This window comes from Simochromis diagramma, unplaced genomic scaffold (genome assembly GCF_900408965.1).
Source record: "Simochromis diagramma unplaced genomic scaffold, fSimDia1.1 OVJJ01000419.1, whole genome shotgun sequence".
In the NCBI taxonomy this organism is placed as follows: Eukaryota; Metazoa; Chordata; class Actinopteri; order Cichliformes; family Cichlidae; genus Simochromis; species Simochromis diagramma.
The window spans coordinates 4,942,406-4,954,732 of NW_024387244.1; the positions used below are offsets into that span (position 1 = coordinate 4,942,406).

General features: G+C 38.1%; 1 protein-coding gene across 2 annotated transcripts in view; it reads right to left on the bottom strand.

The window, feature by feature from the left end:
* Positions 1 to 9,643, bottom strand: part of yjefn3 (YjeF N-terminal domain containing 3) — a 49,073-nt gene extending 39,430 nt beyond the window's left edge. Inside the window, exon 1 of one of the 2 annotated variants that reach the window (XM_040052873.1) lies at positions 9,113 to 9,520. In XM_040052873.1, the coding sequence (XP_039908807.1) occupies positions 9,113 to 9,180 (68 nt within the window). In that variant the 5' untranslated portion in view covers positions 9,181 to 9,520. Of the gene's footprint in view, positions 1 to 9,112 lie in introns of both variants that reach the window. The other variant, XM_040052874.1, reaches the window with a different exon arrangement.
* Positions 9,644 to 12,327: the final 2,684 nt, after the last annotated feature.

Below are 12,327 nucleotides of genomic sequence, written 5' to 3' on the forward strand. Positions count from 1 at the left end.
ACAGCAGCAGACGACCACGACTCATCAGCAACTGCATGACACTCTCATATCAATAAGAACTAAAATGTCCAAGAAATGTTTCCAGCATTTTGTTAAATGCATGTAGTTAAAGCAGTTCTAAGGAAAACCAGGTGTAAGCAAGGTGTACCTAACAAAGTGGCCAATGTCTGTCAATTTCTATTGTTCATTATAACATTTCCCTCACTAATTGCATTGCTCAGAGCTTGGGAACAAACAACATCATAGGCAGGAAACCTGAGTGGCCAGATAATCATGTTGATTAATAACAGCTATATTATTCGGGCTGATCAAAAAAAACTTAAAGTGAGATGGAAAAACATGAAGACGTACAAGGAGAAGGAGGGGGAGAGCACGTCTCACCTGCAACACTGTTAAGCCTGCTGAACTATATGAAAAGCTCATATTCAAGCAACACAATAGTTTAATTAACCAAAGGTAATTGAAGCACAGTGTGGACCTGCCAAATGAAATAATGCCCTGTCTCTAATAATAGCCTGGTGCTCTGTTTCACTGAGTCAAATGAAAGCGCCTGTCATCAGTGGAAGTTGTGAGTACTTCTATACCTTTTTTTTTTTTTAAATCACAAAAATATGAAAGTAACAACTGAATGTGCCATACAAAGACTGATTATGCAAGACACACACTGCCATAAACTCAAAAATATTAAGCAAGGCCATGTAGGTATGTTCTTTAAACTAAATGTGAATAAAACAGAACAGAGAACACATTTATAATTAATTTATAAAGCAGCATTAAAACTGTGCACTATATTCAAATCATAGCCCAAAACTACTATAGCAAAATGTGTTGTTGTGCTTTCCAGGCAGCTATTGGCTGCCTTTTCTATTTAGCAATCTGTTAGCACTTTATGTAGGTTTGAGCATTTGATGAAAATTTAGGGGTGAAGGCCCCTAAGGCATCTAGATGAAAGGTTTTCAACAGATGTCATAGCTGAATATGTTTTCTGCCACCAGAGAGACAAAAGTGCTTGTCAAACCGATCTGATACACATTAAGTCACGCACACAAACAAGCATCCTTGACGTACACAGTGAAATGTTTTTCAATTTTCAGGTTTTAAGTATCCAATCCTAAATCTCTAAATTACATTAAATGTCTGAGGAATAATAAATGAAATATGTCTCTGTTAAGAGACACCTGAAATGACTGAACCCAGAGAGGAACCCTCTTAACTTCATCTTGTTATGCATGTACAAGAATCCACTGTTTCACAGCGAGCAACATGGAGAACTGAGCACAAGTGGTAGGAAAAGAAGGTTTAACTCCTAACAGCTGGATGTATTGAGCAACCTCTTAGAAAATCATTAAAATTTGCTCCAGTGCTTACACTCCAGCAGCCTCTTTCTATCACAGTTATCTGGGCTAATACAAAACTAGCAGCCTTTAGAGGTGAGCAGATGGTGATAAGCACAGCTTACACTTTAAAAGAATCCAAGTGAGCTTCTGCAAGAAGGTCGCTCCTGTGATCTACGATATTTAACACTGTTTGACCATACTGCATCTCGTCACTTTAAAGCACAAATGATTTTCTTGTGTTTTTGCAAAAAAGCGTCTGTCTTACCGCTCTGAATCTGCACATGCAGACATATACCGTGTGCACCTGCTGTAGTTTGCAGGATAATTTGTAGTATATGTCTTGTCACAGAAACCACGAGTTTAAGCGAACCAAACCCGCCCCATCACTTCAATCCGCAGTAAGTGTTTGACCTTTTGTGTCTGCTTTTTTTTTTTCTTCAAACTGATGACTGCTAAAGCAATTGTTGGGTTTTGTGCGGGAGGGTGCATCTGCCATTGTATGTGTGTGTTTTTGTTTAAATAAATTGGGGCACTTTGTGGGGAATATTGCTTTTTCTCCAGTGTCCCCTGATATCCACTGAAATCCCATGATTCACAGTGTGGGCATAATGAGGAGATGAGAGTCTGAGCTCTGCCTCTCTCAAATGACTCTCTTGTGTTCTTGATTAACAAAGGCTGCTGCCTGGAGACTGATTTAAACCTGAATCTACAGTATATATTTTGTTTTAGGTGGTCAGGGAAATGAACATAAGAGCTGTCAAATCTCAGGTGAAACAGACCTCAACCTCACCAGGGAGATGGTGTTTGGTGTGAATTCATCAACATGAAAAATTAATTACCGCATCCCTGTATTTACCTTCTTAGTTTCTATTTAGCCGTTTAGCCTTTGGGTGATTGTTGCTCCTTCCAAATAATAGCTACTGTGTAAAAAAAACTTTTATTTATTTTTAATAGAAAAAGGTAAGACCTCAGCTATAATTTCTTAAGTACTAATTAGAAGTTGTTTAGTGTGACCTGCTAGCTTCCTGGTTTTCCTTCCAGAACTATAACTGACAGTACAAACAAATAAAAATCACTTTCTTCAATGCAAACATTATTTTAATAATAAAATGATCAAACTTAAAATTTTCTGTAAACTCCAGTAAGTTACAAGATCTTCTGTCACTGAAAAAAACTGAAAATAAAGTGCTTAGCTATTAAACAGAGGTACAAATGATTAACAACATATCTTACCTCACCAAACAAAAGCAGGGTCATGAGATTTCTTGAACATTAATTCAAATTCACAAGTTAACAAAACATTTACCCTTTTCTCTTTTTCACTCAACTCCATAACTTTCCCCCTAACCGCTTTGATCTTTTGCTCATACCGACGCTCTAAAGTTGTAGCTGGCTGCATTTGGATCGCTTTAGCTTTTGCCACTTTTGTTTGTTTAGTTTTTCTTCACTTCTTTAAAATGATTTAAGTGTCTGATTAGGTTTGTTGTTATGATGTTTTTCTGGTCGTCTCTGCACACCTTACTTTGGTGACCCTCACAGTGAGGTGACTCCACGCTAAGTTGTTGTTAGCTGGTATGCAACTGGCATGAGGCTGACTGGCCGGTCACCAATCGGGGTCTAGAATGCTGCTGAAATTGTGAAAAAGTCACAAGGCTTTTGCACATTGCTCGACTTATTGTAAGTTCTTTAAATAATCCTCATGAATAGTCCTCCAAGCTTCTTGAAGGACATCCCAAGCTCTTCTTTGGATGTTGGCTGCGTTTTGTTCTGTTCCTAGGAGAATCCCACACCGTTTCAATAATGTTTAAACTTCAAATTTGTATTCAGGCAGTCAGCCTCTTTCTGTGTGCTATTGTATGCTGAATCCGATTCTGATCGTGTTTGATTTGTGTTCATAATTCCCTCAGTTTTGACAAGATCTCCAAAAACCACTAGCAGAAAACTGTGGCAAAGACTCTGCCATGTTTTACAGATGTCCCTCCTCTCCTGACTTCCTCCATACACACTGACAACAATTTGAACCAGGAATTCCAAATTTGGATTCATCACTTATCAGACCTGTTGCCACTGATTTTTAATCTAGTTCTTGTGTAATTTAGCATGCCTCAGCCTTTTCTCCCTGTTTCCCTTCCTTCAGAATGTCTTATTGACATCCACGCTTCCAATGAGTTTATTTCTGAAGAGCCTTCAGTAAACAATAGATGAATCAACTGAAGGGTTAGATGCATCTCTTGAGCCCTGTGTGAGGTCTTAGTTGGGCTTTTTTCCCTATTTCTTAAGGACATGACCTTCAGATACTGTTTATCTATTGTAAGTATAAATCTTAAGATAGGAATTCATTCTTGTCAAATGGGAATAAATGGTTTGCTTTTGTGACAGGCTGCTAGTAACAAAGTAACTAAAGATACCATTTAAAACTGTTTGTTAGTCTATTATGTGTAGACACATCACTGGTTCATTGCTTGGTTAGGTGCCTTTTTTATGCCTGAATGATTCATAGGTCAGTGTTAAGTGGCTTAACAGACCATAAAAATAAAACATTGCTCTTAAAAAGGTCAGGTACAAGACCCTGACAGAAAGATTCCCAAAGAAACATTTTAAAGACCTTCAGAAAGCCTGGGGAAATATTGCTCAATATCACAAAAAATAAGATTTAATAAATAGAAATACAAGAAAATCTTACTTAAATCTATTTAAAATACAAGAAAGTTATATTTCATTAATAATTGGGGGGGTTATCAAAAGCACTCAGTGAACTTCATTAATTACCACTGCGCTATGTATGCTAGAAAAGTAATGACATTTTTAAAAAAAGTAGATCACAAAACTTTGAAACCCCGCCCACAAACACACACACACACACACACACACACACACACACACACACACACACACACACACACACACACACGATGTTCCTCATTCAAACATGGTGAATGGACTTAATCTGTCTTTAATGGAGGAGAAAAATCATGGCCAAACATTGCCCTCTGGCAAATCATCTCTCGCCTGATCCTCCCTCTCTGCATCTCAACCTCTCTGCCCTAATCATTACATGAAGCCTATAAATAAATGCTGGAGCTGTCACACAAATAAATGGAGCTGCCAACGCGGGAATTGGTGGCGGGGAGCTGAAATGAGGGAGGCAAGCCAAGGGAATAACAATAAGCTCAATAATAATTTTCGTCGAGGTATGAAGAACATGAAGGCAAAGCAGGTAAATTCAGATAGCTGAGCGTTCTGGCAGGAGACACATGAAAACATCTCAGACCACGAGTCTAAAATTTCTCTGTGTGAGTGGCTGCAGGCCTCAGGTGCAGTAGGCCCAGCATGGGACTAAAACTACAATCACTGTTAGAGCTGGGAGAGAGGAGATATTATATAAATATGAGGATATATTGTGCTGGCAAATGTTGAGAAGGCCTTGTTAAATTTTCCACTGAACACAATTACTAAATACAGCCTGGTAAACATCCAGGCTTTTGTGTTGAGGTATTTTCACTTCTTCTGCCAGGAGGACATTATTTGCCTGAATGCACAACACACAAGCCTAAAATTTGCCCTCTGCGATTTACTCATCTGAACTTTTAGAGGCTACCGGCAGCATCAAGCACCTGTGCTGATTCCAAGGCCAAGTCATCACTAGCTCAGAACTACTGCCAACATTGACAGGTTATCCACTGCCTTGGGCATGAAATCAACTCAAGTACTTGAGTTGATTTGAGATCCAAATAAAATGCTTTTTTTTTTTTTTAAGAATTAGTGCTACACATCCTATATTGTATTATCTGTGTATCTCTGTAGTTTGTTATTACTTCTGCTGTCACCACCATTAACACACTAACACAGCATGATTGAGGCATATTGAGGATTTTGTTAATTAACTAAATGGGTTGCTGCTTGCCTCTGGCAAATGCATTAAAGTTTCAGTATAATTATATCAGATCACTGAACAGCTTTATTTTTCTAAGGCAGCGATTATTTGCAGGTTTGCTGTACGAACAGCTTGTCAGCTACCAACTATTAAACTGATATCGGTTACCACCTCAAAATCAATATGTCATTTTAGAAAGAATTATGAATCACTGCTTCATTTCATTGTGGGAATACATTAGGAGAATGGCGCATACACAGACAATATGTCTATAAGCATACATATAAATACATGCTGAAGCTAATAAATGAGTTTTATGCTGTTTAGAATTACACAAGCCAAGTGCCGTTATTTAAAAGTCACACCTTGTGTACTGACAATGAGAACAGCTTTATAATCAGCTACCCCAGTTAGGTGTGTATGGGGGCTTTAATTGACTGCCTTAATTGACTGCCAGCCAGTCCCAGTCAAGCTGCAGAGATCTGAGAGGTTGACAACTGGGAAAAAGCCTCTTGGGTGACAGTTAATCTGTGAGCCTCAGCTGCTCGGATGTCAACACACAGGGAGAAGAATGCAAATGCAGGCAGTGCATGAGTAAAGAAAAAGTAATGTATCTAGAGACATTAAAAAAAACGGATTTATTGAAATAATATGTACATGGTGAAAGAAACATGCATCAGAGACTTTAATATGAAGACGTCCAAAGGTACCGTGTGCCTACATATATTATAAAATCCAACGGGGGACACGGAATATTTTTTATTTAAAAATTCTAAAAAGAAAATGAAGACGCCATCTGTCAGGGCTTTGTTAATTCTATTATCTTATTTTAAGTGCACTGATGGAAGAATAAGGCAATTGTCATTCACTTGTGAGTGAACACACACAGTTTCAGCAGATTAGCCTGAGACAAAAACAGCAGGGCTGGAAAGCATCCAGGCGTTCGCATCACTAATCCTGCCATCACACTGTAAAATTTAACACGGTTCAGAGTCTTTCAAGGGGTTTGATAAGCACCATCATCTGACTGTGCATGTGGGAGTGGTATTGTGTGCCTGTTCATGCCTTAAAATACCATTAGTGTTACACAGTTATTAAAGCACATAGATAAATACATAAATGTTACCGTAGTTATTAAAACATTTACAGAAATTAATAAAGCAAAGCAAAAAAAAGAATCATCTTTTTTTCTGCTTGCTATTCTTCTTCTTCATTGTCAAAGCTTTATACAATATCTTTCTCATAATTGCAACCATTTTCACATACCCAGCAGTCGACTTTGATGAGTAAGCTAGTCTTCATCTCATTTAACTCCAGGGGAAGAATATACTCCACAACAATTTGAGTCATATGACTGAACGACATCCAAAACTGTTATTCTGTTAGAAACTGAAATTAATCACTTGTCTACATTTGGGTACAACCCTTGCTCTTAATGACCAAAACATAAAGCTAAATGGGCTGTAAAATGTTTTCTTACATGGGGTTTCTCTTATCTGTGCAGACTCTTTTGACTTTTCCAGTTTTCTGGAAAAACATTTTATTTGCGTGTTTTGCTCTGGGAGTATTATCGCTGTTTCACTGCATCCCAGAATAACAACAGATTGGTGTTTTGAATATAAAGTGGATCAAAATAGGATTATTAGTATGCACATATACACTTTAGTGTATAAGGATGGGAATAATGAAATTGGCTACATGATTGAAAATAAGTGACTTTGCTTGAATAGCACTTTTTCAGTTAAACAATGCAATAAACAGTGGTTTACTATACAACAACAGAAATAATGAAATTTTTTTTTTCTTGTTAAATTATGCAACGTACACAAACAGGATGGGACAAAATGAGTGGAGTTTATTTTAAAAACAACATTGTCACAGATTCTTTTACTTTAAACTAACAGCTATCAGTAATATATTAAAAACATCACCACATCTAATATTTAGAGGCAAAGAACTAGAGGAGCCTCAATTTCTTAGGGGATCAAAAACAGAGTCTAGGATACTGGTGGGACAAGGCAAATCCAGTCTAAATTATCCACTGTAGTTTACCTAAAACAGCAGGTAAAATATTGATTTCATTGTTTTCATGGCAGCAACTTTCTGGATGGTGTGTTATTCACAGTGGCAGTTCTCTGTATGCCAGTATAAAGATCATTAAAATAACCAATATCCCTACGAGCCTAAGTGAAGTTTCAGTGATGGCATTTTTGATCAATTAAACTGACTGTAAACTTATATCACCTTCTAAAATAACACTGAGGTTTCCTACATGCCAAACTGGGACATTTTATAAGGTCTCAGTTTGGCAAAACAAGACTTTCCTTAGTTTTGGGGTGAGGAAGAAAGATTTCAGTCTTATCTTCATCTAGCTTTTAGAAGGTTCTTGTTCATCCATTCTTTAGTGGCTGACACAAAGTCAATTTAAATGATAGCATCACACAGCTGCTGTAGATTGGTCAGCTGCACATGATCTGAGTCTCCTGTTCCACCATTTCCCAGCACTGTTGGGTTGACATCTGGTGACTGTGAAGGCCATTTGAGTACACTGAACTCATATTCGAGAAACCAGTTTTGAGATTATATTAACTTTGTAATATGGCATGCTATTCAGCGTGATCAGACAGCAAAAGTTACATTCTAAAGGGGATGGGCATGGTCAGCTCAATAGTGCTATTTAAAGGATGCTCGTCCATCTTGCCTCAGGGACTTATACAGCTTGACCGCTGTTAATGTTTAATGTTTCAGACCAATGCCTGACTCTGATATACAAGATTTAAACTAGCCTAGAATTCCTCCAGAAAGCCCAACCCTTTATTTCAGAAGACTAAGTAAAGGATCTCCTTGTTAAATGTGGCTGTCATAGAGAACTAGGTCATATATTTCAGTTATCAGTATTTAATTTGAGTTAATTTAAACTTAAGTGAGCATTGTTGCTGTACTGCTGTAGCTTCAACCCGACTCATATAATAGATATTCTATTAATTAATATATTAGACTATATATATGCAGTTATACTATATATATATATATATATATAGTTTAATATCTATATAATATATATTAATCTTTACATTGACAAACAGAAACATCCAGACGAATGTTTAAACATCTAAAGTGTCCTCCAGTCTTCGGAGGGTTAGAGATTATTCCAGATTTATAATGGTTGTATTTTAAGACAGCAGCCTACATGAAAAGTGCCTTATGTGAAAAAAGGCAAGGAGGCAGAGCACATCACATGTCTATAAACCCCAAATACAGCATAAGCCCATGATACAGTAAGTATTACTATTTTTTTCCCCCCATCTCCAATTTGCCAGTAAAAGTGATGCTACGGAGGTAGCAAAGAGAACAGCATTACTACACTAACCTTAAATCGCATAACAAGATTACACATCATATCCTCAAGGACACAGAAGAATAAGATGCTTTGCTTGGTCCAAATTAACCATGGGTGTTCTAATTAAATAATAGCCTATATCTGTAGTAATTTGATTTGATGCTTGACTGGAAGAGCAATGAAGAAAATACACAACGGGCAAAACAGTATAAAAGTTTCCTGGGGTGGACCCCATAATCATTACTTTAACTATCATCTCCACTGTTGGTGACTGTAATTGATTGCCCTCATTAGTTCCCTAAGTATCTTTCAGCAGCTTGTCCTGAACAAATTGTAACATTAATAAAAACTAAGATTCAAATCAATAGTTGTCTTTGATGCCTTCTCTTTGATGTTTCACTCCACCTTTGCTTGCTAATTCTGCCTGTCACTATCGTATGTCTTTCTCACACTGTGCTCCTGAAGTGATGACAGCAAACAGTGTGGAAGGAAATTTAAAAGACACGAATTCGAAGCAGAGACGAAGCAGTAAAAGAGCAACAGATCGGAGCTGGTGCCTACCTGAGATAGCGCAGTGGTTCTATGGTCTCAGCCTCTGCCTCAGCTGAGCTATGGTTCATCTTGTCCATCTGTTTTCACCCAGCAGGACTCGGCAAATATGAGAAGGGATGAGCTGTGCCGCTCCAAAGAAAACACTTGCGTACCTTCTGTCTGACTCAGATTCAGTGGACACACTGACTACTTCTTTGCCTGGGAATAGACTGAGAATCGAAAGGGGCTTCCTCCCTCTGTATCTTTCTCTACGGCTCTTGATTGGTTCAGGCGCTGGATGGTAATTACTGGCTGCTAGATACACACACTCACTCACTCACTCACACACACACACACACATATACTGAATCTTGTCTCTGTATCTCTGCCTCTCCCCTCTGTCTCTCTCTCCTTCCCACTGTGGCCCCGACTTGTTCTCTGATAAAACCAGCCGGCTGTGTGTATCAGCTGCGCTTGCCGGGAAACCCAGCCAATTAAGAATCAGGAGGCATGGTGCTCCTTGGCTGATTGGCTCGGGCTGCCACGATCATAGCTGTTCAGTCATCGACGGTGCAACAGCCTCCCTCACTTCCCCTAAATTCACAAAAGCACAAAGACGTCCATGCATACTCCCTGGTTGCCAAAGGATCCCTTGATGGAGAATCAAGAGCAAGCACCAGAGTGAGGAAACACTCGACTGCTCCGTGAATCACAAACACTACCATCTCTCACGTGGTGGTGAGAGATAAATTAAATCTATTATCTTAACTGAAGTAATAACACTTTAATGCCAACGTGGCTACACAGCAGTATTTTGCAGCTCCGGCATTAATCATAGGTGATATTTAGGACCTAATAAATGCTGCCTCTTGATATCAATCTGAAGCAGCTGATAAAATGTAAACCTGTTGAAAATGCAAACCTATTAATTTACACAGAGCTGCGCATGCACACAGAGAAGGGATATGTATAGCAGTATCACAAGGAGAACCTGTGGTTGCCAAGGAATGAGGCTCATGAGTGGGTTGTGGTAATAAACAATAGCCCACTTTCTTTTTTTAAAGGTCTCTCTCCCTTTTTCACCCTTTAGTTTGCCTGGACTTTCTGACTCCTTACAGCTCAGTTAACAGACTGACGCCTGTATTTCTTTTCCATTACAGAATTATTCTCCTGCGTTTTATTTCAAGCTGCATAAATGTACCTATTAGGAAGATAACGACAAATTCCAAGGAGGAAAACAAAGGGAAAACCTGGGCATAAGGAATGTTGGTAAACTCTGTCCCCTAGTGGTCTTAATTAATATAGCAATAACAGCCCAATAGCAGCAAAAAAAGGGGGCAATAACCTTTGAAAGCCTGAACCATGAAAAAATTACCAAAAAACTCAAATTCTTTAAAAATTTGGTATTTACTGAACCATCTGACAATATTTTTAGTAAATTAAATATTCATTTGAACACATGTGTTTCAATTTGCATTATATTTCCTGGCATTTTGAGGGCAGTAACAATATTGCTGTGCCATACTGCAAATTTTCTTATTGATCCAACACCAAGTATATACAGTACAGGGCCAGCTTACTTCATTCGGTCTGCCCACCAGCAGCAAAAAAAAAAAAAAAAAAAAAAAAAAAAAAAAAAAAAAAAAAAAAAAGAGACCAGACAGGTTAACATCGGTGTTATCTGTCGGGGAAAGTTAACTAATTTTTGACTGGAATTTTACATCGACTTAAAAAGGAATTTGACATTTTTAACTTTGCATTTAAAAGGTTTTAAATGCACAATGTGTAATGTATTCTAAAAGAACCGTCTAAAAAAAAAAAAAAGAAAAAGTGCAAGGGCAATGCACAGATACAGATACCTGGTAGTGGTAAACAAGCAAGGAGCCAAAAAAAAAAAAGGGGGGGGGGGGGGGGGGGTAATTTCTATGACTCCAGCCTTAAACACACCAGTAGGCACCAAAAGGCTTCCAAATTTTCAAAGTGGCCACACCCTTTTTCTAGAATCTAGGTGGATGAGTAGATATCTCATGTAGGGAGGAAACTATACCAGGTTTTTGTGCTGCTTAAAATCAACAGTTTAGCTTGGGTGTTTAGGGATTGTTCTAAAATCGCCCTCAAGTGGCCACTAGCAGAACAGCAATTGTTGACTTCAAACCGAAGGAATAGGTCCCTTGGTTATATTTATCTTTGAGTTTTCATATACACACACACACACACACACACACACACACACTGTGTCTATGTTAATGTGTGCTTTTTAGCTTCACTGATTATCGTTTATATGCAGTCAGTTCTAGAAGTTGATTTACACCACAAATAAACAGGTCAACCAGCCATGAAAGAGGGATTAAAATTAGTTTTATTATTTGATAGAGCAGGAGAAAAAAAAAAAAAAAAAAGAAAAAAAAAAAGAAAATCACAAAAAAAACAAAACCAAAAAACATTTTTCATACGGTTTTCTTTTTCATTTGGGCAGCACTTTTTTAACAGCGCGTCGACCCCAAATAAACGGAATGGTGATGTTGTCAAACAGCAGCAGCAGGCGGCAGTAGTCAGGACAGCGCAGGGTTACTTTTAGCAGGGCACGAAGTGATGGGCCTATTTCGATTGCTTTTCTTTCGCATCCACAAGACGTGGACCGCTATCTTCTGCCTGTCAGGAATGTGCAGATAACCTGGAATATTTCTGATGCTACTTTGAGACAGAAATACGAGATCTTGAGCAAATCAAGTTAGAAACTATATTCCTGTACTTCTATCAGCAGTGTACTGGTGCACCATCCTAAATGAAACCCAGGTGTACAGTGATAACACAGCGCAAAGGATGTTCATTTACCTAATGCAGCACATACCAGCAGGGCACCTGACAAAAACTTCTGAGCTGAAGAGTATAATATGGACATGAATAAAGGACTCCAATCCTTATGCCATTTAAAAAAACAAAACAAATAAACATTACGTCTGTATTGATGAAATCCAGAGTGAAACAACAGGCCCGTAAGACTGGGAGTTCTGATCAATGAAGACATAAGAAACTGGATCGTTTCTACGTGAAAAGTGTAAAATAAAAGATAAAGGAAGCTGGAAAAAAAAAAAAAAAAATCACTGCTGGGGTGGTCAGCTTGTCAGATGGCTATACCACTTCTCATTAAACAAACCTCTGTGATTAAACTTAAGACAACATTTTTACATTTTAATTTAGAGACATTTTTCAAAAGGTGCCCGTAAAATCATTGCTAAGTGGAG